This window comes from Myxine glutinosa, chromosome 11 (assembly GCF_964187855.1).
Source record: "Myxine glutinosa chromosome 11, kmMyxGlut1.1, whole genome shotgun sequence".
Lineage (NCBI taxonomy): Eukaryota > Metazoa > Chordata > Myxini > Myxiniformes > Myxinidae > Myxine > Myxine glutinosa.
Window position 1 is genome coordinate 16,571,455 of NC_136271.1, and position 27,924 is coordinate 16,599,378.

At 43.4% G+C, this 27,924-nt stretch overlaps 2 protein-coding genes across 2 annotated transcripts in view; one reads left to right on the forward strand and one right to left on the reverse strand.

Moving 5' to 3' along the window:
* Window positions 1-902: 902 nt before the first annotated feature.
* On the reverse strand, window positions 903-25,928 carry S100A1 (S100 calcium binding protein A1). The gene is made up of 4 exons (XM_068130242.2): window positions 25,733-25,928; window positions 25,513-25,611; window positions 1,723-1,883; window positions 903-1,603 (listed from the first exon to the last, which is right to left on the reverse strand). The coding sequence occupies exons 3-4, from the start codon at window positions 1,861-1,863 to the stop codon at window positions 1,442-1,444; spliced, it is 303 nt and encodes a 100-aa protein (XP_067986343.1). The 5' UTR covers window positions 1,864-1,883; window positions 25,513-25,611; window positions 25,733-25,928; the 3' UTR covers window positions 903-1,441.
* Window positions 25,852-27,924, forward strand: part of LOC137436450 (uncharacterized) — a 35,516-nt gene continuing 33,443 nt past the window's right edge. Inside the window, exon 1 of the mRNA XM_068130241.2 lies at window positions 25,852-25,939. Coding sequence (XP_067986342.2) covers window positions 25,923-25,939 — 17 coding nt within the window. The 5' untranslated portion in view covers window positions 25,852-25,922. The remainder of the gene's footprint in view (window positions 25,940-27,924) is intronic.

Consider the following 27,924-nt stretch of genomic DNA (forward strand, 5'->3'; position numbering starts at 1 on the left):
AAACCAACAACTGTCCGGTTGACTGATCAGATGACCACTGAAAAGCAGGTACAATATAGAATGTATTAGGATGATAACAAGCAGGAGTTAATGACATGACTATCATGACCGCACAGTCCCTGCTTCTTATTCACTGTTCATAAAATACGTACGTCCATCCAAATCCCAAATCAGGACTATGCGGGCGAGAAAAGCGATCACTCATCACCTAAAAGGCCACCATCTTACTAAAACTGACTCGACTCAAACTCAACCACTGGCCGAACGAGAAGTTCTTTTCATTGTGTGTACATATGTACCTTCTCACTGGGAAATCTCGCTAGAAGTAATGGTGATTTCCTTGCCATCAAGTTCAGTCCATTTTGAGGTGAACTCTCACACTCTTTCCCAGCTCTTATCTTTGAATGCAATCCAATTTCCACTATTTTTTTGAGACAAAAATGGATCAGACACTCCTTTCTCCAACAATCTGAGTAGGCCGGATCTACGTAAATGAAAATAAAATAGTGCCTTAAATTCACCCACCTGCCTCTGATCGGTTGATGTTACTGTAGCACTGAGTTATCAAGCCAACGCGAATATCAAAGAGTGATCCTGTTCAATATGAAATGCACTTATTTGCATGAGGTACGTAACGGAATTGAACTATAGGACGACTCAGCTCACGATCTATAGGCATCTGTTTAGCTAGAAGAGCCTTTAAAAAGATTAAATTGTTCGTGGCCAGAACTGTTTGGTGTACCACAGACAGGTTAATGTGTGGCAAGAATTTCCTGTTGGTCAGGATGCATGCAGCAATAGCTGGCGTGGCACTTACTTCCTGGTACCCACTACAGTGATGAGGTCTGATCTCGATATATATAAAATCTGTGTTGGAGGTTCAAAGCAGAGGAGACACCACATTTAAGCAAAGGCACTTTATTGTTCCATTCTTTGTTAATGAATCATCAATGTCAGTTAAACAAATTATTCTGAAGTGTATAACAAACCAATATCCATCCCAACAACACCATAGGGACTTTGAAGTACATCTTATTGATATACAATTTCCATTATTTATTAAAGCCAAACAATATAAATCAATAACTTGAACATATTAATTTGTGAGGGCTATTTTCAGCATTTACATTGAATAAGTAGTGCTCATTGGCTGCTGTGGGGGAGAACCCCTAATATAGATGGTGTTTTATTTTTATTTTTTTATTCTAGGATGGGACGTTATAATCTCTTGTTACCGTTTCTTATTGGCAATGCAAAGATTCAACCCAACACATTGGGCCCAGTGACACATTCAGAAACTGCTAGAACTCGAGGATGCAGCGATAAGTTAAGCACAAGTAAAGAGGTGCAGGTGAAGTTATAATATTGCAACTCCTGGACCCAGATTGCTCCGAAGAAAGTGAAACTGCGTTCCTCTCCCAGGCTGAAGGAGTGTTCCTGCTCAGATGCGACCCTTTTTCTTCAGATCTTCCACAAAGAAATCGTTGCAGGCAACGGTGAGTGCAGATATTAACACAACAAACTCTTCAAATTGCACCTCACCATCTCCATTCAGGTCCAGGTCTTTCATGATTTTGTCCACCATACCCTGGTCCTTGGTTTGCTGAGTACAAACAGGATTCTCAGATTAAAGTCTAACATACTTGGCTGCCATAAGCACTGCTTCACATTTCTCACATATCTGCGCAAATATATTTCATCTTTGTTTTGAGCAACACTTACAGATAAGAAGAAAGAAAACTCGCCCTCCAACAACTGCTTCAGCTCATTATTGCTCAATTTGTACTTGTCACCCTCCTTTCCGGAGTATGCATGGAATGTAGAGATGAGGCTCTCCATAGCTGTCTCAAGCGTGGATGGCATTTTCGACTCGATGTCCTTTCCTGAGGGAAGATACAACACAATGATCAGCTATGGCAAAGCTTTAAGATAATAGAAGAAAAATAGGTATTTCTGGTCAGGTCAGTAATTTGGGAATGTCACTGGTAACATGTAATTTTTGGGAATGCCACTGGTAACATTTGGGAATGTCCAGTACTCCCTGCCGCAATGGTCGGTTTGTCGGTGACTAAACCGACACCCGTCACTGGCTTTGCTCGTGGAGAGGGTGAATGTGACACCTTGGCAGGACTGAAAACAACACCTGACAAAGGGCGGATGAGCTCCCTTCGGGAGCCAACTTCCATCCAGTACGGAGATGGCATCTCCTAAAAAAACACCCAATCGGGGCAGGAAATTTTATTTTTCCACCTGGACTAGTTACCCCCTCTTGCACAGTTGTCCTGTGAAGAGGTTTCCTTGTTTCAGGACCAGGTGAAGATTTTGCCAGTTTTTCCTCTTCTTCTTTGTCTTTGTAGCCCTACACAAATCAATGGCTTTCAGCCTTGTTTAGGGTAAACTTCAATTTAAAAAAAAGATTTCTAAGGCTCATGGATGACATTCTATACATATCACACAATGATTCTACATATATTTTATTCCATAAAATCAAAAAGCACAGAAAAGTTCATGAAACCACCCATTTGTCAAGGTATACCCCTGGTGCATGTACACATGTCCTAGTGATGTGGTATTGCTTTGATGCCAAATGAATGCAAATCTTTGGGGCAGGTATGCAATCCTTTCAGGACACGCATTTTGATGTCTTCACAATTCGTAAACGGAATTCCATCCAAATATTATTTGAGTCGTTTGAATAGGTGAAAATCTCAGTGTGACGAGTCTGGGCTGTGAGGGAAATCATTTAGAACATCCCAACCAATTCCCACGAGAGTCGAAGTAGTCACATTTGCCATAACATCACAACCTGGAAGCATACCTGGCCATTGTCTGCTTCCCATTTCTAGGTCACAATCGACTTCAATAAATCATCTCACTCCATCTGGCAGCATTCTAGGGGCCGGTGCTACGGCCACACGAGTTGCGTTTTGAGCAAAGGTGAGGTCAATTGGAATTGGATGGGCTGGATTGAAATTCAAATATAATGAATGAATGATTGTCTTTGCACTTCCAACATTGACATCTGATTATTCTTCAATTTCATGGATTATCCGGTGGTTCTCCAAACTTAGCTGCTCAACAAGTGTGATGTTTCCTTGAGTGACAGCAGTTGGTTGCATGTGAGGATGCTCAAGGTTGTTCACCAATTCAGACCATTTTAGAACTCAATGCACCAATTCAACACTCAACCAGATGAAAAACATGCATCACCAAGTTATCCCGACAGTCTTGTGTGAATTTCAACTGATTTAATGCTGTCCTATTAAAGGAAATCAATGATACTGTTCTCCTCCACAGCACATGTTGCTATATTGGCCGCCATCTTGGTTTTGCCCAGAATGCCATTGGCAATGATTGTGCTTCCTGGTATAAATTGCTCAGGGAGACAATAATTGCAAAACATGGAGGCATTGCACTACTCTCTTTATGCACAAGTACACCCACTCCCTATGACCTCTCCATCTTTGCACTTTGTGTTCATGTGGCAGATGGCACTTGTGGGTTCCAGATACAATCTGGTGCCCTCACCAATCACAGTTAGAGGTGTAACATTAACCAATATGTATTGTATATGTTCTGGTTAATGATACACCTCTATAGACAAAGGCGTTCCATGCAATGATACACACATTGATGTATCACCCTCCATGCAAAACAAGAGGGTACCCTGAACAAATTCCACATTCTTGCTGAAATCACCTTCACATGAAATTCAATCCTAGACAGTGGTTTTAGAAATACTTGGCTAATGGTTTTCTGGGCCAACTGCATTGTATAGCTGTTCTTCAAAGCCTGTCATAGACTGGGCATCCTTTGTTGATCCAAGTCTTTCCTTAAAAAACAGAACTACGCAGAGGCTGAAAGGTCTTTGCCTGGAGCTCAATGGAGTGCTGCTGTCCCCTATGGCCCGGTGCTCCATCGGCACGTCTTTCCCTCCTGGATTATGTGGAATTGAAACCTCAACATTATTGTAATCTCCAGTGATTGTGTTGCCTAAGGACAGGGTATGTTGCTCTCACATCACAGGCATCCTCTGTGTTCTCTTTGTTTTCTACCATGCATTCTCCAACATTGCTACCTCTACTCTCTCTCTCTCTCTCTCTCTCTCTGTCTCTCTCTCTGTCTCTCTCTCTGTCTCTATCTCTGTCTGTCTCTCTCTGTCTCTCTGTCTCTCTCCCTCTGTCTCTCTGTCTCTCTGTCTCTCTCTCTCTCTCTCTCTCTCTCTGTCTCTCTGTCTCTCTCCCTCTCTCTGTCTCTGTCTCTCTCTCTCTCTCTCTCTCTCTCTCTCTCTCTCTCGCGCCCCCTGCTGGTCGCTGGTGAGTCGTGCGTGGGTGTGGCAATCATGGCTGCTGTGTGTGAGGAGCTGTGAGTACTGTGTTGTGTTGTTGCCTTTCCCATCCCCCTTTTCACTCCCTCTGTGTCCTTGTACGTGTTTGTGAAGTTTTCCCCGTGTTTTCCTTCTTTGTTGAGACAAGAGAGAGAAAGAGAGCGCGCATGGTGAGTTTGGTGCGAGTCCTAAAGAACCTTGTGTTCTTCGGGCCTGTGCTCTGCTTGCCGTGTTCTTCATTACCGTCGTTTATCGGCTCCCTTATTCTATTTCTTTTCTTTTTACCTTCGCCTGCAGGCTTTGCTTGCGATAGGTTCTATTTTGTTTTGTTTTTTCAAATATTTCCTTAGTTTTGGTTCATTTATCGCTATGGCAAACAGTCGTTTGCAGAACAGCATTTACGAGTCGCTTACTCGTAAAAATGGGGTAATAGTTAGTCCACCCGACGGGGTTCGGGTCGATGACGTCGTGATGGGCTTGGGTGAACTCGTTGGTTTTGAAAATGTGTTAGCAGCTTCAAAGATGAACCAACGAGTTGTTGTTTTTCTTTCCGAGGAGCGCTATGTCGCTCAGGCGGTTGAAACTGGTTTGTCCTTACCGCCAGATTTTTTCGTTAACGTTAGTATGTTGGACTCACCCGCGGTGAAAATCACTTTATCTAATTTACCGCCTTTTGTTAAAAACGAACAGATTTTGTCCGTTTTAACACAGTTTGGCACCGTGGTGTCAAAAATCTCCATGATTCCCTTCCGTTTGCGTTCGGATTCTACAGTCCGCCATATCATGTCCTTCCGGCGGCACTGTTACATGGTGTTAAAAAACAATGCTCAATCGCTCAATGCCTCAGCTACGTTGGTCGTTGAAAATCGAAATTATCGAATGTACATCGCAACAGAGACAATGACGTGTTTCACGTGTGGTGCCTTCGGACATTTAAAAGGTGCTTGTCCGAAGTGTGTATCCGGTGGCACATCTAGACAGTCAGGAACAAATGCCGATCCTAGTGGCACATCTAGACGGACAGAACCAAATGTCGATCTTCGCAATGATAATGGCGCGTCTGGGACGGCAGATCAGCCTTCACATTCGAGCGCGGAAATCGATAATTCACCGGCTGATGACGCGGGTTTTACTACCGTGTCCTCCAGGAGGAGTTATAAAAGAGGAAGCAGTAATGAGGACATACAGGCGAGCGTTTCGAAAAAGATAGCGCCGTCGAATGAACGTAATGTTTCTTTTTTAGAAACAGAAGCTCCTGCAGCTGGTCTTCTGCTGCAGAATAGGTTCAGTGTGTTTGCTGAAATGGAAGAAGACGTTTCCGTTCATTCCTCTCATGAACAAGGACCAAGCGCAATGCCCCAAGATGTTGTGGTAACCACCCCGGTTACTGAAACTAAAGTCAAGAACCACAAACCTGCTCTCGTCCCGCGCCCTGCTGACGATGAAGTGTCTGAAGTAATGGAGGCAGAAGAAGTAGCAGCTCCAGAAGGAGAGTGCAAAGCCTCTGATATAAAAACGTCAATCCCTGTTACGGTTTTTAAAACTCCCGCTGTGGAAACAGCTGCACCTTTAGTAGAAGACGATATTCCCGTTATGAGAGCATCGGTTTCGGTGTGTGGGGAAAAAAATGAAGACCTTTCAGATTACGACTCAGATGGGGCCTCGTCGCTCGCCTCTAGTGCTAGTAGCGAGGTCTGGAATGACCCAGCAATAGCCAAGGAACTGGAGGGTGATGATGATTTATCACCCATGGAAATTCTAAAGTTTCTTCAGGACACCTTTCGAAAGAAAAAGGTTAAAATTATAACCTTCTTCCCGAACCTGTCTGGCTTTATAAACTCCTCAAGACGTCTCCTCCTTAAGGCTGAACAACTTGGTGTGACTGAGTCACAAGTATTTCGCCTGAGAAAGTGTGTATTGAAAGCTCGGAAAGAGCTACAAGCACACCCTAACTTCCCTTTACATGATAAACCTTCCCTACCTACACCATGACCTTCTCTGTTGTAACTTTAAATATAAATGGGGGACGTTCACCCCTGCGTAAAGCTCAGGTAAAGTTGCTTGTCGAGCAAAAACATTTCGATGTTGCTCTTTTGCAAGAGACAAGATGTAGCTCTTCGTGCATGAGCGAATGGACTCGCATCATGAAAGGACAGTGGTTCTTTAGTAGCTTGACCTGTCCTAGTGCTGGAGTGGCTATTTATTTAAATCCTTCTTTCTGTCCTGAAAATGTCACTTTTAAGGAGATTACTAAAGGGCATTTAGTCTCAGTTAATTTCTTTTATAATGGTTATAAACACACTTTAATAAATGTATATTCACCCAGCACGAGCACAGAAAGATTAGTTTTTTTCACACAGTTAGAAATGTCCCTCACACACCTTGATTTTGATGGTCTTGTTTGTCTGTGTGGGGACTTTAATTGCACACTGTATCCCACCCTTGATCGTAATGGAGAAGAGCCCCACCCATCAAGTACAACACCCTTAAAGAGAGCATTGTCCAAATTCTCCCTTATGGATGTATGGAGACTCCAGAACCCATCTGCACGGCAATACACGTGGTGCCGATGTGCAAATGGCCGGTTATCTCTTGCAAGGCTAGACAGATTTTACATAAATAATGACTCTCTAAATGTCATAGACCATGTTGACACCACCCCAAGTGGTTTTTCGGACCATCACATGGTTGTTCTTCATATACTCTCCCCGGCTCGAAATCGTGGCACTGCCCACTGGACCTTCAATGTGAGTCTTCTGCAAGATGATGCTTTTCCTGTCGCCTTCCGAGCCTTTTGGGAAGCCTTACTACTACGGAAGCCTTCCTACTCCTGCCTCACACAATGGTGGGACAATGCGAAAACCCATATTAGGACCTTTTGCCAGCAATATAGCTCCTTTTGTACAAGGAATGAATCTGCGCTGCAATCTCTAATTGCCAAAGAAATATTGTCTCTCCAGTCAAGCCTTCCAGCTCCCAGTGCCGAAAGGACCAGTTCTCTAATAGCAACGAAGAAAGCACTCCTTGCTCAACTCTGTGCAAAACAAGCCAGAGGGGCTCTAATAAGGCTACGAATGGAGAACTACAGCTCTATTGATACTCCTTCCAAGTTTTTCTTTGCTTTGGAAGCACGAAAAAAGAGAAACCAGCAAATAACTTCGCTGCAGGCACCAGGAGGCCGAACAACACACGATCCAAAAGACATTAGAAGCTTGACAAAACAATACTTCTCTGACTTGTATTGTGCCAGAGACACTAAAGAAGACATGATTCGTTCCTTAACCACTTCTTTGCCCACCTTGTCCGAACCTGCCTGTCAACAACTTGACAAGGAAGTGACTCTTGACGAACTTTTCACTGCTTTGCAAACTTTGCCCACAGGTAAAGCTTCTGGACTTGATGGAATCCCTGCAGAGTTCTACAAAACCTTCTGGGATTTGTTGGGACCTGAGTTGCTTGACCTCCTAGTTGATAGCCTACGATCAGGCTTGTTACCAATCAGCTGTCGCAGGGCTATACTTGCTCTCATACCTAAGAAAGGAGACCTCCAGCAACTTAAAAATTGGCGTCCCATTTCGCTCCTCTGCACGGACTACAAGATTTTTTCAAAAGCTCTTGCCAACCGCCTCAAACCTTTGATTGGGGAGATTGTACACCCCGATCAATCCTATTGCATTCCTAAAAGGACAATACACGATAGCATTTTTATTGTACGTGACATGATCGACATTTGTATTGCTGAACACAGAAATGTTGGTCTGGTGTTTTTAGACCAAGAAAAAGCTTTCGACACGATTGATCACTCTTATCTCTTTGCTGTTTTACGGGGGTTTGGTTTTAAGGAAAATTTTATTTGTTATATCAAAATATTGTATAATAATATTTTTAGCTTGCTCAAAGTAAACAACATCTTAAGTCAGCCTTTCCCTGTTACCAGGGGTATTCGTCAAGGGTGCCCCCTGTCTGGCCTTCTATACTCCTTATCAATTGAACCTTTACTACATCGTTTACGCACACGGCTACAAGGGTTTTATCCTCTGCCGTTGGAAAATCCCGTAAAGACCATTGCTTATGCGGATGACCTCTGCGCAATTGTGTACTCCGATGACGATGTTCGCGCTCTGGTTGAGTCTGTCGAGGAATTCAGCCTGGCAAGCTCGACTAAAGTTAATTGGGAAAAGAGCAAAGCTTTTTACTTAGGTCCACAGAATGAAACTCCCCCTCCAACCCTACCAGGGCAGCTTGTATGGACCAATGAAGGAATACACTACCTCGGTGTCTTTCTTGGAACTCAAGATTTTATTTCAAAAAACTGGGAGTCGCTGATTACCAAAACCGAGCAGCGGTTGATAAAATGGAGGGGACTATTGAGGCAGCTTTCCTTCCGGGGTCGTACTCTGGTCATTAATAATCTCGCGGCATCAATGCTCTGGCATGTTTTCAAAGCACTGCAGGCCCCAGGTTTTATCCTTAAAAAACTTCAAAGCTTTTTTGTGGATTTTTTCTGGGGGGGAAAGCACTGGCTCCGGTCAGGAATACTAAGCCTGCCGATTGCAGAAGGTGGACAGGGGCTAATAGATGTGACGAGCAAAGTGATGGCTTTTCGCCTCCTCTCAGCACGAAGGCTTCTATACTCCGACGTCCCATGGAAAGCCTTTGCCCATTGCTTGCTTAGGCAAGCTGGGAAACTTGGCTATGGTGACGAGCTTTTTCTTCTTGACGCGAAGCACGTGGATATGACATCGGTCCCGTTGTTTTACCGAAGCATGCTGGAAGCGTGGCAGGCTGTTTCTTTTCGCCGTGACACCAGTGCTTACTCCCTTCAGATGTTCCTAAATGAACCAATATTTCTAAATTCTTTCTTTGATGGGGTCTGTAGTGACAGATCTTTTATGCAAAAGTTTATTGATGCCGGTGTTACCAGAGTAAAACACCTCAGGAACCCCTTTGTACATAGATGGAAGCCAGCTGCTGACATTGCCGTGGCCACCAGTGTGAGGTCCATCAGAGTCATTGGCAGAATTTTCTCTGTGATTTTACGGACCTTCAAGCAAACCGGGTTAAAATGGGACCCAGACATAGAAGATGCCCTCCATCGATCCCAATGTCCTTTCCCAAATCTTTTAATTTTATTTCAAAGTTTTAGGCTCTTTACCCAGATGGAGAAATCCTCAGTGTACAATCTATGTGTTCTCACTCTTTTTCCTGGCAAACCTGCAGAGCCACAAGCTCATTGGCGAGCGCTGCTTCAAGCTAACCGTTTCACAACAATAAACTGGCAGGTGATGTACAAAGAACCTACTGTCAAGCGCTCGGGTGATCTACAATGGCGGTTAGCGCACAACATCCTGCCTTGCAACATCCTGTCCCACCGTATATGTCCTGAAAACTCGGAATTGTGCCCCTTTTGCGACACCCCAGAGACCATTTTTCACATTTTTATTGAATGTTCAAGGTTGGCCTCGGTTTTTAAAATCCTGTCACGTGTGATCCGGGGGCTCGGTTTGACTTTTACACATTGTGTTTTCATATTTGGTTTTAATGTCTTGTATCAATGTAAAAATGAATGTCTTTTAGCAAACTTTCTATGTTCTGAGGCAAAACTTGCCATTTATTTATCGAGGAAACGTAAACTGCAGAACATTGACGTTTTAGCTGATGACGTTTTAACTGTTTTTAAAGCATTGGTTACATCGCGTGTTCTTTTTGAGTTTGAAACTCAAGATCCTGCTTTATTTAAAAACCGGTGGTGTGCGAAACAATCCTTATGTGGTATGGTTGGTGGTGTTCTAACAATCAATTTATAAATCCAAAGTATTGCTTCTTTGTTACCCCTTCCTTTCCTGGTTATTTCTTTTGATGCCTGTACAAACGTCCTTCACCATGTAAAACTTGTTTTCCTTGTAATAAAGGGGAAGAAAAGTCAAAAGTCTGTCTCTCTGTCTCTCTCTCTCTCTCTCTCTCTGTCTCTCTGTCTCTCTCCCTCTCTCTGTCTCTGTCTCTCTCTCTCTCTCTCTCTCTCTCTCGCGCCCCCTGCTGGTCGTTTGTATGCTGGTTGTACTGTCATGGCGTCTGCTTGTGGAGGCCTGTGAGTGCTCTGTGTTGTTGCTCCACCCCCCCCCCTCCCCCCTCCCGTTTTCCCCCCTCTGTGTCCTTGTACCTGTTCGTGGAGTCTTCCTGGTGATTCCCATATACGTTGAGACGGGAGAGAGAGCCGGAGAGCACAGGGTGATCGCTGGTAAGGGTTCGCCGTTTTTGGGCGTCGCCCGATCAGTGTTTGCTCCTTCATCTTAAACCTCTATTTCCTTTTTTTCCTTTCGTTTATCCTTCCTTCAGTTTGTTTTGTTGCCTCCCTTTTCCGAAGTTAGGGAAATCGGAGAGGTCTGATTGCTTCCCATTCCCGGAGTTCGGGTAGGGAAGATTGTATTATATATTCACCCTCCCCAAGTTGGGGAGGGGTTGTAAGTGCAGCTGTTCCAGCATGGCAGCTGCACTATCTCGATTTACGGCCTTTCAGAGCCTGACCCGTAAGCACGGGTTCTTTTGTGTACCTCCGGAACGTGAGGTTAGTGTCGAGGACGTTGTCCTCGCAACCGGTCGTGTTGTCGGGATCGACAAGGTTGTTGCCGCTTCACGGATGAACAAGCGGATCGTTATTTTTTTGTCCGACGTGGATTGTGTCCCACAAATTGTCGAACAGGGTTTGACAATCGATCCAGATTTATTTGTAATGATTTCCCCACTAGATAGCCCAGCGATAAAAGTCGTGATATCAAATTGCCCCCCATTTGTATCCGACGATGTACTAATTAAAGAGTTGTCCCGATACGGTACCATCGTGTCTCGTATCTCCATGATTCCCTTTGGGTCACGAAACAACGATTTAAGGCACGTGGTTTCATTCCGGCGGCAAGTGTTTATGATTTTAAAAAATTCCCAGAAGGATTTAAACCTTATAATAAAATTAAAACATCAACAGAACGAATATACAGTGTACGTGTCCACCAACGTTCTAAAATGTTTTGGCTGCGGACAATTTGGGCATGTTAAGCATGACTGCCCCCGAAAAGAGAATTCTCCACAAGTGCAACCTCCCCTCCGAACCGGGAATAAGCAACCCCCCCACCTTCCCACCACCGGTCCAAACCCTTCCACCACTGACCCAAGCCTTCCCACCACCGAACCAAGCCCTCCCGCCGCCGAACCAAGCCCTCCCACCACCGACCCGAACCTTCCCACCATCGACCCAAGCCTTACCACCACTGATCCCAATCTGTCCACCACCGACCCAAGCCCTCTTACCACCAATCCAAACCCCCCCGCCGTACCCCCTTCCCCTCCCCTTGAAACAGGGGCCCCTCCCTCTACTGAAGGATCTAATTGCAGCCATCTCCTGTTAACTATAGATCTCACCCCCCAGGCGACATCGTCCAATCACAGCTTGTTGCCTGCTATAACTGATCCTACCTCTCCCGCCGTGGTAGCCGATGGGAATCCCCTCCCGATGATCACGTCCTCCCTCCCCCCCCTCCCCCCAAACCCTTGCAATCTCTTCCCACTAACCAGGACGAGTTTCAATTAGTCTGCCCAAAAGGAAAAAGACATCTGCAAACAACAGATGAAAACGGTCATCTCTTTAAAAAACCTACAACTGAAAACCGACAGCCCCCCCTCTCTGGCCTAGATTTGTCCCTCGTCACAGAAAATCGTTTCTCGGTATTGGAGGACATAGATGTGGATGAATCCTCGCCCTTGTCTACTGACCTAGAAACTGATATGGTTGAACCGCAAAAATTAGTACCCCCCCCCCCCCCTGCTCCCCTGAAGATGCCCTCCCCGTCCCCCCCCCTCTATGGACTATGCCCCATCCGATAACGTGGAGGGATGTGATGACGGTGAGGAGATAAATGATGAAAACCAGTGTGACACACCATCTGAGCCATCTGATATAGATGACTCTGTTAGTGAATGTGGTAGCCTCAAGGAAGAAGAAATCCCTCCAATCCCTCCCTCCGAGATAAAAAGGTTTCTTAAGGACACATTCCGAAAAAGGAATGTTGTAATAGAAACCTTTTTTCCGGAGCTACCTGATTTTATACATTCCGCTAGACTGATGGTAAAACGGCCCCACGTTTTTAATTTCAATTCCTCCCAACGTCACCGTTTAAAGAAGTGGTCGCAAAAAGCTAAGAATGAACTGCTATCAAAAAATTGAGTGGTGGTCACTCCTCCTTATAGCTGTAATGAGTTTTTCCATTTGTAGCTTGAATATTAACGGAGGATGTAGCTCTGTCCGCAAAGTTCAAGTAAGGGATTTTTTATTACAGAAGAAAGTTGACATTTCCCTCTTACAAGAGACCCATGCCAACGACTACTGTGTCGCAGAGTGGTGTAGGCTCTTCCCCGGCCTGTCCTTCTTTAGTAACGGTGACTCCCGCAAAGGCGGTGTCGCAATAATTCTTAGCCCCTCCTTTTCGCCTTCATCGCTTAAATTCGACGAAATACACAAGGGATCCCTAGCATCCCTAGAATTCCACTACTGTGGAAAATTCTATACTATTTTTAATATCTATGCCCCAAGTACGCCTGTAGCTCGGCGAGTTTTTTTTAATGACCTTGGGACACACCTAACGTCCCTCGACAGCCAAAACGCCCTAAAAAACCGAGACAATCATGTTTGTATTGGTGGAGATTTTAACTGCACCCTTCAACCCCAACTAGACAGGAACAGTGCAGAGCCCCATCCTGCCTCCACAATCCCTCTCACCAAATTTTTAAAACAAATGAATTTGACAGATATATGGCGGGTACAGCACCCATCAATCAGGCAATACACATGGTGTCGATGCATTCAGGGTAATATTGTACTTGCTCGCTTGGACAAGTTTTATATTAATCCTCCACTTGAACGCCTCGTTCTGTCATCCAAAATTTGCCCATCAGGATTCTCGGACCACAGCGCAACATTTCTCAAAATTTCTGCCCCCTGCCCGAAACACAAGAGTGCTTTTTGGAAATTTAATAACAACTTACTTGATGATAGTACCTTTAAGGACATTTTTCCAGAAATTTGGAATATTCTGGTTGCCTCCCAAGGGAATTTCTCAAACCTCAGACAATGGTGGGATAATGCCAAAACGCACATCAGACTATTCTGCCAACAATATCGTGCGTATGGTGTTCAAGAGGAAAGAAAAACCACAACCTTACTTGAAGATGAAATCCTGGAATTACAGGAACAGCTTCAGGGAACCGCAAGTGTGAGCTACCAGGGAATGAGGCAACAAATCCATGGAAAAACGGCCTTACTGAATTCCATATCCGAAAGGCGAGCACAAAATGCTTCATTGCGCCTGAAGATGAGGTACATACACGACCTTGATGCTCCAACCAAATTCTTCTTCAGCCTTAAAAGGGGGGCCTCTTCGTCAATGATTACACGCTTGCTCCATGATGGGGAACTCCTTTATGAAGATGGCAGAATCAGGGAATGTGCCCGGAAACATTTTAAACAACGGTTTATGCGGCATGACATTAACCAGGATGCAATATCGGAACTTGTTTCTAACCTTCCAACATTGGCGGAGGATCAGAAGCAGCAGTTGGAGGATCCTCTTAGGTTACCTGAGCTCACTGCTGCCTTGAAGGCCTTAGAACCTGATAAAGCCCCTGGACTGGATGGGCTGACAAGTGAATTTTTCCAGTTTTTTTGGGACACCATTGGACCTCACCTACTGCGGGTATTGAATGAATGTTTAGAGGATGGACAACTGCCGTGGAGTTGCCGGAGAGCAGTCACCACCTTAATTCCTAAGAAAGCGGACACTCAACTTATAGAGAACTGGCGTCCTATTTCTGTTTTATGTACGGATTATAAAATTTTAGCCAAAGCCTTGTCTAATCGAATGAAACCTTTTATGAATGTACTAATAGGAGAACATCAATCCTTTTGTATTCCTGGACGTACTATTTTTAATAATATCTTTCTTATCCGTGATACCATTCGGTTTTGTAACAATTTTAACAAGAATGTTGGTCTGTTTTTTATTGACCAAGGAAAAGCCTTTGACTGTATTGACCACATGTACCTTTTTAGAGTTTTAGAGAATTTTGGGTTTGGACCTATTTTTATCTCGTACGTTAAACTTTTGTATTGTAATATATCCAGTGTTCTTAAAATGAATCAAGTATTGTGTAGCCCCATTGCTGTACAACCGGGAGTACGGCAAGGTTGCCCGCTATCTGGACTTTTATACTCTCTTGCCATCGAACCTCTTCTGCTCCAATTACGTACGCACATTTCTGGCTTCACTGGATCAATTCTTACCACACCGCTAAAAGTCTCTGCCTATGCAGATGATGTCTGTATTTATATAAAAAATAGTGCTGACGTCACTGCGGTGGCTCAAGCACTAAAAACATATTGTCAGGCTTGTTCAGGCCAGGTAAACTGGAAGAAGAGTGAAGCCCTTTGGATAGGACCTGGAGATTGCCCGCCAATTGTCCTACCAGGAGGAGTGAACTGGCAGAAAAGTGGCATTAAATACCTCGGTATTTTCCTCGGAGACAACACCTTTGAGCAACAGAACTGGGTGGGATTACCAGACAAGGTATTGGCAAAACTGGCCCGCTGGAAAGGACTTCTTTTCCAACTTTCGTACCGCGGAAGAACTCTCGTCATTAACAATCTTGTCGCCTCTATGCTATGGCATAAGATGATATGCCTACAACCGCCCGGGAGCCTTCTTATTACACTGCAAAAGAGCATTGTCGACTTTTTCTGGAGCGGGAAACACTGGCTCCAACCCCCCGTGGCATACTTACCACTCACTGAAGGTGGCCAAGGTCTTATTGATATCCGCAGCCGGATTATGGTCTTCCGGCTTCATATCGTGCGCCAACTTGTATATGGAGATGAAGCCCTACTCTGGAGGCCTCTGGCTAACTGCATATTACAGCTTACATGCAAGCTGGGTTACGACCGAGAACTTTTCTTGATGAACCCTCATCAAATCGATTCATCCTTGCTGCCCACCTTTTACCAAGGGGTGATGAACGCCTGGCAAGCCCTGTCCTTTTCCCGTGAAATGGCAACATACAACATGGAAATGTTGATGAATGAGCCCCTATGCTACAACCCCTTCCTGGAAAACAGCTTGAATAATAGGGGACTCGTTCAACGCTTTGTTGATGCCAAGCTGCTGCGAGTGAAAGACCTCATGACAGAGTCTGGGAGCTACCGGCTGAGTGCTGCCGCTGTGGCACAAAAAACCGGAATAAAATCTGTCAGGATCATCTCTCGGTTCCTTCAAGGGATATCCACAACGTATCGTAATACCTGCGAGGAACTTGGCCCTTCCCCCGAGGAAACAGCGGGTGACTTCCCCAAACTCCTAGTCTTCAGCCCGCCACTTAATCTGTCCCCTGGCCTGAACAGCCCTGATGATACTGCATTATCCCTTCCCGCCTTTCCAAAGAAAACTTTGTACAACGCGTACGTTAAAATTTTATACGCAAAAACATTTTCTGGGCACCCGAGGCTTCGATGGCGGGATGTTTTACCCCCAATACCCCCCAATTGCCGCAATTGGCGAAGTTTTTATCTCTTGCCTACTCCAAAGTATGTTGGAGATATTCAATGGAAACTTGTACACTGGATTTTACCTTATAATGTTTTACTGAACCGGTTTTCTACTGCTAACTCTAATCTATGCCCTTTCTGTGCATCCATTGAAACCCTACCGCATATATACCTTGAGTGTGAACGATTGCAACCTCTTTTTACATTCCTTCAGGAACGCTTTGTGAAGCTTGGTTCCCTCTTCAATCACAATGTTTTTATTTATGGTGTTTTAGGACCGTCTTCCCTTAGAAATGTGGTTTTAATGAATTTTTTAATTGGCCAGGCCAAGTTTGCAATTTATAAATCCAGAAAGAAAAAAATGGGAAACGCTTCTGACTCGTCATATGATGTACTGCTCACCTTTAAGGCTCTTGTAAATGCAAGACTAAAGCTAGAGTACCGGTTTTTTAAAATGAACAAGAATTTAACATGTTTTAAAGAAAAGTGGGTTTTTAATGATGTCATATGCACACTTGATGATGATGATTTGATAATAATTTTTCCTTGAGACCATTTTTATTGTGCTTTGTTTCTTTATGACTGAACATTACTGATTTTTTGTACTCTTGTAATAAAAGGAAGAAACAGTCTCTGTCTCTCTCCCTCTCTGTCTCTCTCTCTCTCTCTCTCTCTCTCTCTCTCTCTCTCTCTCTCGCTCTCTCTCACCACCTGCTGGCCGTTTGTATGCTGGTTGTACTGTCATGGCGTCTGCTTGTGGAGGCCTGTGAGTGCTCTGTGTTGTTGCTCCCTTCCCCACCCGTTCACCCCTCTGTGTCCCTGTGTCTGTTCGTGGAGTTTTCCCGGTGATTCCCATATATGTTGAGACGGGAGAGATAGCCGGAGAGCACAGGGTGATTGCTGGTAAGGGTTCGTCGTTTTTGGGCGTCGCCCTATCGGTGTTTGCTCCTTCATCTTAAACCTCTATTTCCTTTTTTTCCTTTCGTTTATCTTTCTTTCAGTTTGTTTTGTTGCCCCCCTTTCCCGAAGTTAGGGAAATCGGAGTGGTCTGTTTACTTCCCATCCCCGGAGTTCGGGTAGGGAAGATTATATTATATATTCACCCTCCCCAAGTCGGGGAGGGATTGTAAGTGCAGCTGTTCCAGCATGGCAGCTGCACTATCTCGATTTACGGCCTTTCAGAGCCTGACCCGTAAGAACGGGTTCTTTTGTGTACCTCCGGAACGTGAGGTTAGTGTCGAGGACGTTGTCCTCGTGACCGGTCGTGTTGTCGGGATCGACAAGGTTGTTGCCGCTTCGCGGATGAACAAGCGGATCGTTATTTTTTTGTCCGACGGGGATTGTGTCCCACAAATTGTCGAAAAGGGTTTGACAATCGATCCAGATTTATTTGTTATGGTTTCCCCACTTGATAGCCCAGCAATAAAAGTCGTGATATCCAATTGCCCCCCATTTGTATCCGACGATGTATTAATTAAAGAGTTATCCCGATATGGTACCATCGTGTCTCGTATCTCCATGATTCCCTTCGGGTCACGGAACAACGATTTGAGACACGTGGTCTCATTCCGGCGGCAAGTGTTTATGATTTTAAAAGATTCCCAGAAGGATTTAAACCTTATAGTAAAATTAAAGCATCAACAGAATGAATATACAGTTTACGTGTCCACCAACGTTTTAAAATGTTTTGGTTGCGGACAATTTGGGCATGTTAAGCATGACTGTCCCCGAAAAGAGAATTCTCCACAAGTACAACCTCCCCTCCGAGCTGGGAATAAGCAAGCCCCCCCACTTTCCCACCGCCGAGCCAAACCCTTCCACCACCGACCCAAGCCTTCCCACCACCGAACTAAGCCTTCCCGCCACCGAACCAAGCCTTCCCACCACTGACCCAAGCCTTCCCACCACCGAACCAAGCCTTCCCGCCACCGACCCAAGCCTTCACACCACCGACCCAAGCCTTCCCACCACCGGCCCAAGCCTTACCACCACCGACCCAAGCCCTCCCACCACCGACCCAAGCCTTCCCACCACCGACCCAAGCCTTCCCACCACCGACCCAAGCCCTCCCACCACCGACCCAAGCCTTACCACCACCGACCCAAGCCTTCCCACCACCAGCCCAAGCCTTACCACCACCGACAGAAGCCCTCCCACCACCGACCCAAGCCTTCCCACCACCGACCCAAGCCTTCCCACCACCGACCCAAGCCTTCCCACCACCGACCCAAGCCTTCCCACCACCGACCCAAACGTTCCTATCACTGATCCAAGTCTTTCTACCACCGACCCAAGCCTTCCTACCACCGATCCAAGCATCGCCGCCGTAGCCCCTTCCCCTCCCCTTGAAACGGGGCCCCCCCGCTACCGCAGGAACGTCAACAATAGACCTCACCCCCCCAGGCGACATCGTTAAATCACAGCTTGTTTCCTGCTACAACTGATCCTATCTCTCTCGCTGTGGTAGCCGATGGGAATCCTCCCCCGATGATTACGTCCTCCCTCTCCCCCCTCCCCCCAATCCCCTGCAATCTCTCCCCACTAACCAGGACGAGTTTCAATTAGTCTGCCCAAAAGGAAAAAGACATTTGCAAACAACATTTGTTTGTTGCAAACATTTGCAAACATCTCTTTTAAAAACCCACAACTGAAAACCGACAGCCCCTCCCCCCTGCCCCAGACTTGTCCCTCGTCACAGAAAATCGTTTCTCTGTATTGGAAGACATAGATTGGATGAATTCTCGCCCTTGTCTACTGACCTAGAAACTGATATGGTTGAACCGCAAAAATTAGTACCTCCCCCTCCCCTGAAGGTGGCTCATTTCTCTGCCTCCCCATCCCCTCCCTCTATGGACTATGCCCCATCCGATAACGTGGAGGGATGTGATGACGGTGAGGAGGTAAATGATGAAAATCAGTATGACACATCATCTGAGCCATCTGATATGGATGACTCTGTTAGTGAATGTGGTAGCCTTAAGGAAGAAGGAACCCCTCCAATCCCTCCCTCTGAGATAAAAAGGTTTCTTAAGGGCACATTCCGAAAAAGGAATGTTGTTATAGGAACCTTTTTTCCAGAGCTACCTGATTTTATACATTCCACTAGATTGATGGTAAAACGGCCCCACGTTTTTAATTTCAATTCCTCCCAACGTCACCGGTTAAAGAAGTGTATACAAAAGGCTAAGAATGAACTGCTATCAAAAAATTGAGTGGTTGTCATTCCTCCTTGTGGTTGTAATGAGTTTTTTGATTTGTAGCTTGAATATTAACGGAGGATGTAGCTCTGTCCGTAAAGTTCAAGTAAGGGATTTTTTTATTGCAGAAGAAAGTTGGCATTGCCCTTTTACAAGAGACCCATGCCAACGACTGCTGTGTCGCAGAGTGGTGTAGGCTCTTCCCTGGCCTTTCCTTTTTTAGTAACAGTGACTCCCGTAAAGGCGGTATAGCAATAATTCTTAGCCCTTCCTTTTCGCCTTCATTGCTTAAATTTAACGAAATACACAAGGGATCTCTAGCATCCATAGAATTCCACTACTGTGGAAAATTTTATACTATTTTTAATATCTATGCCCCAAGTACGCCTGTAGCTCGGCGAGATTTTAAAAATGACCTTGGGACACACCTAACGTCCCTCGACAGCCAAAATGCCCTAAAAGACCAAGACAATCATGTTTGTATTGGTGGAGATTTTAATTTCACCCTCCCAACTAGACAGGAACAGTGCAGAGCCCCATCCTGCCCTCCACAATCGCCTCACCAAATTTTTTAAACAAATGAATTTCACAGATATATGGCAGCTACAGCACCCATCAATCAGGCAATACACATGGTGTCGATGCATTCAGAATAATATTGTACTTGCTTGCTTGGACAAGTTTTATGTTAATCCTCCACTTGAACGCCTCGTTCTGTCATCCCAAATTTGCCCATCAGGATTTTCGGACCACAGCGCAACATTTCTCAAAATTTCTGCCCCCTGCCCGAAACACAAGAGTGCTTTTTAGAAATTTAATAACAATTTACTTGATGATAGTACCTTTAAGGACCTTTTTCCGGAAATTTGGAATATCCTAGTTGCCTCCCAAGGGAAGTTCTCAAACCTCAGACAATGGTCGGATAATGCCAAAACGCACATCAGACTTTTCTGCCAGCAATATTGTGCGTATGGTGTTCAAGACGAAAAAAAACCACGACCTTACTTGAAGATGAAATCCTGGAATTACAGGAACAGCTCCAGGGAACTGCAAGTGTGAGCTACCAGGAAATGAGGCAGCAAATTCATGGAAAAATGGCCTTACTGAATTCCACATCTGAAAGGCCAGCGCAAGATGCTTTCTTACGCCTGAAGATGAGGTACATACACGACCTTGATGCTCCAACCAAAATCTTCTTCAGCCTTAAAAGGGGGGCCTCTTTGTCAATGATTACACGCTAGCTGCATGATGGGGAACTCCTTTATGAAGATGGCAGAATCTGGGAATGTGCCCGGAAACATTTTAAACAACGGTTTATGCGGCATGACATTAACCAGGAGGCAATATCTGAACTTATTTCTAACCTTCCAATATTGGCGGAGGATCAGAAGCAGCAGTTGGAGGACCCTCTTAGGTTACCTGAGCTCACCGCTGCCTTGAAGGCCTTGGAACCCGATAAAGCCCCTGGACTGGATGGGCTGACTAGAGAATTTTTCCAGTGTTTTTGGGATGCCGTTGGATCTCACCTACTGCAGGTATTCAATGAATGTTTAGAGGACGGACAACTGCCGTGGAGTTGCCAGAGAGCAGTCACCACTTTAATTCCTAAGAAAGCGGACACTCAACTTATAGAGAATTGGCGTCCTATTTCTGTTTTATGTACGGATTATAAAATTTTAGCCAAAGCCTTGTCTAATCGAATGAAACTTTTTATGAATGTACTAATGGGAGAACATCAATCCTTTTGTATTCCTGGACATACTATTTTTAATAATGTCTTTCTTATCTGTGATACCATTCGGTTTTGTAACAATTTTAACAAGAATGTTGGTCTGTTTTTCATTGACCAAGGAAAAGCCTTTGATTGTATTGACCACATGTACCTTTTTAGAGTTTTGGAGAATTTTGGTTTTGGGCCTATTTTTATCTCGTATGTTAAGCTTTTGTATTGTAATATATCCAGTGTTCTTAAAATTAATCAAGTATTGTGTAGCCCCATTGCTGTGCAACGGGGAGTACGGCAAGGTTGCCCGCTATCTGGACTTTTATACTCTCTTGCCATCGAACCTCTTCTGCTCCAATTACGTACGCACATTTCTGGCTTCACTGGATCAATTCTTACCACACCGCTAAAAGTCTCTGCTTATGCAGATGATGTTTGTATTTATATAAAAAATAGTGCTGATGTCACTGCGGTGGCCCAGGCATTAAATACATATTGTCAGGCTTGTTCAGGCCAGGTGAACTGGAAGAAGAGTGAAGCCCTTTGGATAGGACCTGGAGATTGCCCGCCAATTGTCCTGCCAGGAGGAGTGAACTGGCAGAAAAATGGCATCAAATACCTCAGTATTTTCCAAGGAGACAACACCTTTGAGCAGCAGAACTGGGTCGGATTACCGGACAAGGTAATGGCAAAACTAGCCCGTCGGAAAGGACTTCTTTCTCAACTTTCTTACCGTGGAATAACTCTCGTCATTAACAATATTGTCGCCTCTATGCTATGGCATAAGATGATATGCCTACAACCGCCCGGGAGCCTTCTTATTACACTCCAAAAGAGCATTGTCGACTTTTTCTGGAGCGGGAAACACTGGCTCCAACCCCCCGTGGCATACTTACCACTCACTGAAGGTGGCCAAGGTCTCATTGATATCCGCAGCCGGATATTGGTCTTCCGGCTTCATATCGTGCGCCAACTTATATATGGAGATGAAGCCCTACTCTGGAGGCCTCTGGCTAACTGCATAATGCAGCTTACATGCAAGCTGGGCTACTGCCGAGAACTTTTCTTGATGAACCCTCATCAAATCGATCTAGCCTTGCTGCCCACCTTTTACCAAGGGGTGATGAACGCCTGGCAAGCCCTGTCCTTTTCCCGTGAAATGGCAACATACAACATGGAAATGTTGTTGAATGAGCCCCTATGCTACAACCCCTTCCTGGAAAACAGCTTTAATAATAGGGGACTCGTTCAACGTTTTGTTGATGCCAAGATGCTGCGAGTAAAAGACCTCATGACAGAGTCTGAGAGCTGCTGGTTGAGTGCTGCTCCTGTGGCACAAAAAATGGGAATAAAATCTGTCAGGATCATCTCTCGGTTCCTCAAGGGATATCCACAACGTATCATAATACCTGCGAGGAACTTGGACCTTCCCCTGAGGAAACAACAGGTGACTTCCCCAAACTCCTGGTCTTCAGCCCACCACTTAATCTGTCCCCTGGCCTGAACAGCCCTGATGATACTGCATTATCCCTTCCCTCCTTTCCAAAGAAAACTTTGTACAATGCGTACGTTAAAATTTTATACGCAAAAACATTTCTGAGCACCCGAGGCTTCGATGGCGGGACCTTTTACCCCCAATACCCCCCAATTGGTCCAATTGGTGAAGTTTTTATCTCTTGCCTACTCCAAAGTATGTTGGAGATATTCAATGGAAGCTTGTACACTGGATTTTACCTTATAATGTCTTACTGAACCGGTTTTCTACTGCTAATTCTAATCTGTGCCCTTTCTGTGCATCCGTTGAAACTTTACCGCATATATACCTTGAATGTGAACGATTGCAACCTCTTTTTACCTTTCTCCAGGAACGCTTTGTGAAGCTCGGTTCTCTCTTCAATTACAATGTTTTTATTTATGGTGTTTTAGGATCGTCTTCCCTTAGGAATGTGGTTTTAATGAACTTTTTAATTGGTCAGGCCAAGTTTGCAATTTACAAGTCCAGGAAGAAAAAAATGGGAAGCGTTTCTGGCTCTTCGTATGATGTACTGCTCACCTTTAAGGCTCTTGTAAGTGCAAGATTAAAGCTAAAGTACCGTTTTAAAAAATGAACAAGAATTTAACATGTTTTAAAGAAAAGTGGGTTTTTAATGATGTCATATGCAAACTTGATGATGATGATTTGATAATAATCTCTCCTTGAGACCATTTTAATTATTGTGTTTCTTTCTTTGTGACTGTACATAACTGATCTTTTTCACTTTTGTAATAAAAGGAAGAAACAGTCAGTCCCTCTCTCTGTCTCTCTCTCTCTGTCTCTCTGTCTCTCTGTCTCTCTGTCTCTCTGTCTCTCTCTCTCTGTCTCTGTCTCTCTGTCTCTCTCTCTCTGTCTGTCTCTCTCTCTCTCTCTCTCTCTCTCTCTCTCTCTCTCTCTCTCTCTCTCTCTCTCTCTCTCTCTCTCTCAGCCAGTGGTTGTAGAAACGCATGGCCAAAAGTTTCGCCAACCGGTACCCACAAGTCGGTCGGAATAATCGGGGGAATAATGGGATATCGTTATGGTCTTATCTGTGGTAGTTTGCATACACAGAATATAAGAAATGGCCAACCTGATTCCCACTTGTGATTTGTACTTCATACCCATCTGGTGCCTCATCCTAAGCTTGTTGCACAACGTTTCTTCAAAGGTTGCCAACGCTTGGCGAGAAAGCCATTTTGGACATATAATTAACACGATGACTCAAACTGCTGAGGTCTCAACAAAGTGTACAAAGTTTCCATATAGCCATAGGGATTTGAAAAAATCTGTGGCAACATCCAGATGTAATTTTTGGATTAGGAACTGCCTTTACTTGTCTGGCAACTACACCTTTGCTGCACAGTTCATTTACTCTTTCACCATTTGGCACACCCCAGGTCCAAATGCCACACTCATCTGCAGCAGTCTTTAAATAGCTGTGATGGAATTTTGAATCACCTTACTATGGATATGCTTTTTAACAATGATGCTTGTGCTTAAATTAACCTCTTCTAAATGTATTAAGAACAAACCTCATTCATGAAATGCATTTGACAGGTCTTATTATTAAGTAACATCATATATTTTCCTCTATAAATTAGATGATATAATAGACAAGGACCAGATATGGTGAACCCTTCTAATTGTAAGGCCAAATGGAGCTACTGTTAGTATAAATGGTCCTAATATGAGGGTTAACACTTCTATAACTGTGTGAACATTTCGAGTATAAAAACAAATAACGTTTTGAACTTCTTAAAGGATGTTAATGGGGAAACAAATACGACAAAAGAACAATAAAACAGTTTCAAAATCCATAGCTATGTTTGTTTTGATAAACTTTTAGAACTTTTTAAACTAACACATTGTTGTGTATTTCATAAACTTTTAGAACTTTTAAAAACTAACACATTGATGAGTATTTGATAAACTTTTAGAACTTTTAAAACTAACACATTGTTGAGTATTTGATAAACTTTTAGAACTTTTAAAAACTAACACATTGATGAGTATTTGGTAAACTTTTAGAACTTTTAAAAACCAACACATAGTTGAGTATATGATAAACTTTTAGAACTTTTTAAAATAACACATTGAGTATTTGATAAACTTTCAGAACTTTTAAAAACGAACACATTGTTGTGTATTTGACAAACTTTTAGAACTTTTGAAAACCAACACATTGTTGAGTATTTGATAAACTTTTAGAACTTTTTTTAACTAACACATTGTTGAGTATTTGATAAACTTTTAGAACTTTTTTATCGAATATATTGTTGAGTGTTTCATAAACTTTTAGAACTTTTTAAAAACTAACACATAGTTGTGTATTTGATAAACTTTTAGAACTTTTAAAAACGAACACATTGTTGTGTATTTGATAAACATTTAGAACTTTTTAAAACTAACACATTGTTGAGTATGTGATAAACTTTTATAACTTTTAAAAACTAACACATTGATGAGTATTTGATAAACATTTAGAACTTTTTAAAACTAACACATAGTTGAGTATTTGATAAACTTTTTGAACTTTATAAAACCAACACATAGTTGAGTATTTGATAAACTTTTAGAACTTTTTAAAATAACACATTGAGTATTTGATAAACTTTCAGAACTTTTAAAAACGAACACATTGTTGTGTATTTGACAAACTTTTAGAACTTTTAAAAACCAACACATTGTTGAGTATTTGATAAACTTTTAGAACTTTTTTTAACTAACACATTGTTGAGTATTTGATAAACTTTTAGAACTTTTTTTATCGAATACATTGTTGAGTGTTTCATAAACTTTTAGAACTTTTTAAAAACTAACACATAGTTGTGTATTTGATAAACTTTTAGAACTTTTAAAAACGAACACATTGTTGTGTATTTGATAAACTTTTAGAACTTTTAAAAACCAACACATTGTTGAGTATTTGATATACTTTTAGAACTTTTTTTATCGAATACATTGTTGAGTGTTTGATAAACTTTTAAAACTTTTTTTAAACTAACACATAGTTGTGTACAAGTTGTAATTCTAAGTGTGTGTTCCTTGCATAAATCATTGTTATAGTATATTCCCTGAAAAATACAAAACTTTACATCCGTTGAAAGTATTTGATTGAATATTGAGTTTGAGATGAATACATAAGTTAATCTTAGGCTCTAATTGGCTCACCTTGCGTGTCGAAGTTGATGTGGAACGTACAGGGAACGAACGCGAAACCCTTAACCCGTTATTATAAGAGCCATTGGGATGGAATGTTCCATTCCACTGCTGGGGTGTAAACATCTACAAGTTGCTGATGTCGTAACAATGTGCAAGTAAATAAAAATTGGTGTTTTCATATAGATATATCAATTTTGTATTTTATGTAATACATTGTATATATACATACCTTGGTGTTTATGATTGGGATTGTATTAAGCATGATATAATGCCACCTCTCTCTGTGGTCGTATCCTCTGGCACAGAAATCTGAAATGCGGGGGGAGTGACCAAGGAGGGTGGTAGCTGTTGAGGAGGGAGAGAAATGGCTTATCTGGTATAAAGAGCCTTTTTCACGACAGAGCCAAACGCACCCCCACATGAAGGAAGCTATTAAGTGAGTATAGGCATGCATGCACGACTCGCATTAGAGTACAGTTTTACACTGCGCCATCGGTATCCCGGGTACAGTCCCAAAGTCACAGTGCTGCCTTGTTCAAATCAGGGGCAACAAACATTGCCATATGTTATTCCCATTTAGATGGAAAACTCCAGCCATTATATATATTTATATTATATATATATATATATATATATATATATATATATATATATATATATATATATATATACATACATATATATATATATATATATATGTGTGTGTATACTGTGTATAAAAAATATATAAAAGTATTTAAAAAAGTGTGTATGTATATACTGTACACACAGGGTATCCATAAAATATTTGTGCAACTTTGTACTTTCATAGCTTTTGATGCACACAATATAGAGACAAAGAAAGTTGTTCCTTCATAAAGTAAAGCTCCATAAAAGGTAGTCCAATGAGGACAGGTCAGGCGAACGAGGTGGCCAATAAATATGGCCCTTTCAAAATGACGTAATCCATCCCCAACACACACTGTGTGCATGTGCGGAAACGCTAGGGCACTGATGAAATCGGGGTGAAATAATATGTATTATGCGGAAACGCTAGGGCACTGATGAAATCGGGGTGAAATAATATGTATTATGTGGACAAGGATTGGTACTTGGAATGGCTCATCAAGCTTTTGAAAGAAACTTGGAAAAGTACCTGAGAGAAAGGGCTGTGCCTCTGCACAACGAAAGAGTTGGAAAACTTTCTCAGCTCGCCAACGTGCACCTGCCCGTACTAAAAACCCACAATCAGGTGGGTCAGTGGAAGTGGAATGGGGGGACTGTGTTAAACAAACAATCGACAGATCTCCATTAGTGAATGGGCAGTGTATCTGAATTGGGTTCTTCTGAACACCGATGGGAAACATATCTGGTTAAGTTTATTTACGATCAATCATGTTTGGGGTGTGGAACAGGTAGCTTTCTCTCAGGCACCTTATCATTTGCACTCAGTAATCTTCCATCTGTTTGGAAATCAGCCAACATCACTGCATTACATAAAAAGGTACAAAAGTGGATACCTTTAACTACAGACCAATTAGCTTACTTCCAATCATCAGCAAGGTCATGGAATCCATCATCACAGTTGACATAAAATCATTCCTTTTCCCCAACAGCCTCATCTCAAATCATCAATTTGGTTTCAGACCAGGTCACTTTAACTCTACCTTGGACATGCTGCTTCTACTCTCCCAACAATGGATGGAGGTCCTCAATGTCAGACATTAGATGAGGGCCGTCTCTCTGGACATATCTGAAGCTTTTAATACAGTCTGGCATCCTGCCTTACTCTCCAAACTGTCTACCTGTAGAATCCAAGACCAACTCCACTCTTGGATTGCTGACTTCCTCCACTCCCGTAACCCGCGTGTGGCTCTCAACAGAACCCTTTCTTCTCCTCACCCTGTCAAAGCTGGAGGCCCCCAAGGCAGTATTCTAGGCCCCATCCTATTCCTAATCTTCATCAATGATCTCACTCACTCTCTGGACAATCCTCTTTATCTCTGCTGATGATTCCACCCTCTGCCATGACATGGCTTCTGACAGACATGCAGCAGCCTCTTCCCTCTCTTCAGTCGTTGACAAAATCACAAACTGGCCAAACACTTGGAATGTCTTTTAACCCTGAAAAATCCCACACACTCACCTCTCTCCGAAAGAACCATACTGCAAACCCTGCCAACTACTTTCTCAACAACCCTCTCAAAGAGGTTCATTTACTCAAACCCTTGGGTCTCGTTCTCACCCATAATCTCTCTTGGGAAAGCCACATTTCAGGATTGACCTCCAAAGCCAGATGCCGACTGGGCAACCTCCATCGTGCAAAGTCCTTCCTTGGCACACCTGATCTCCTATCCCCTACAACACTTTCATGCGCAGCTTGATGGAGTATTACTCTTCCCTCTGGGTTGATGCCCTTGCCTCACACCTTGCTCAAGATGA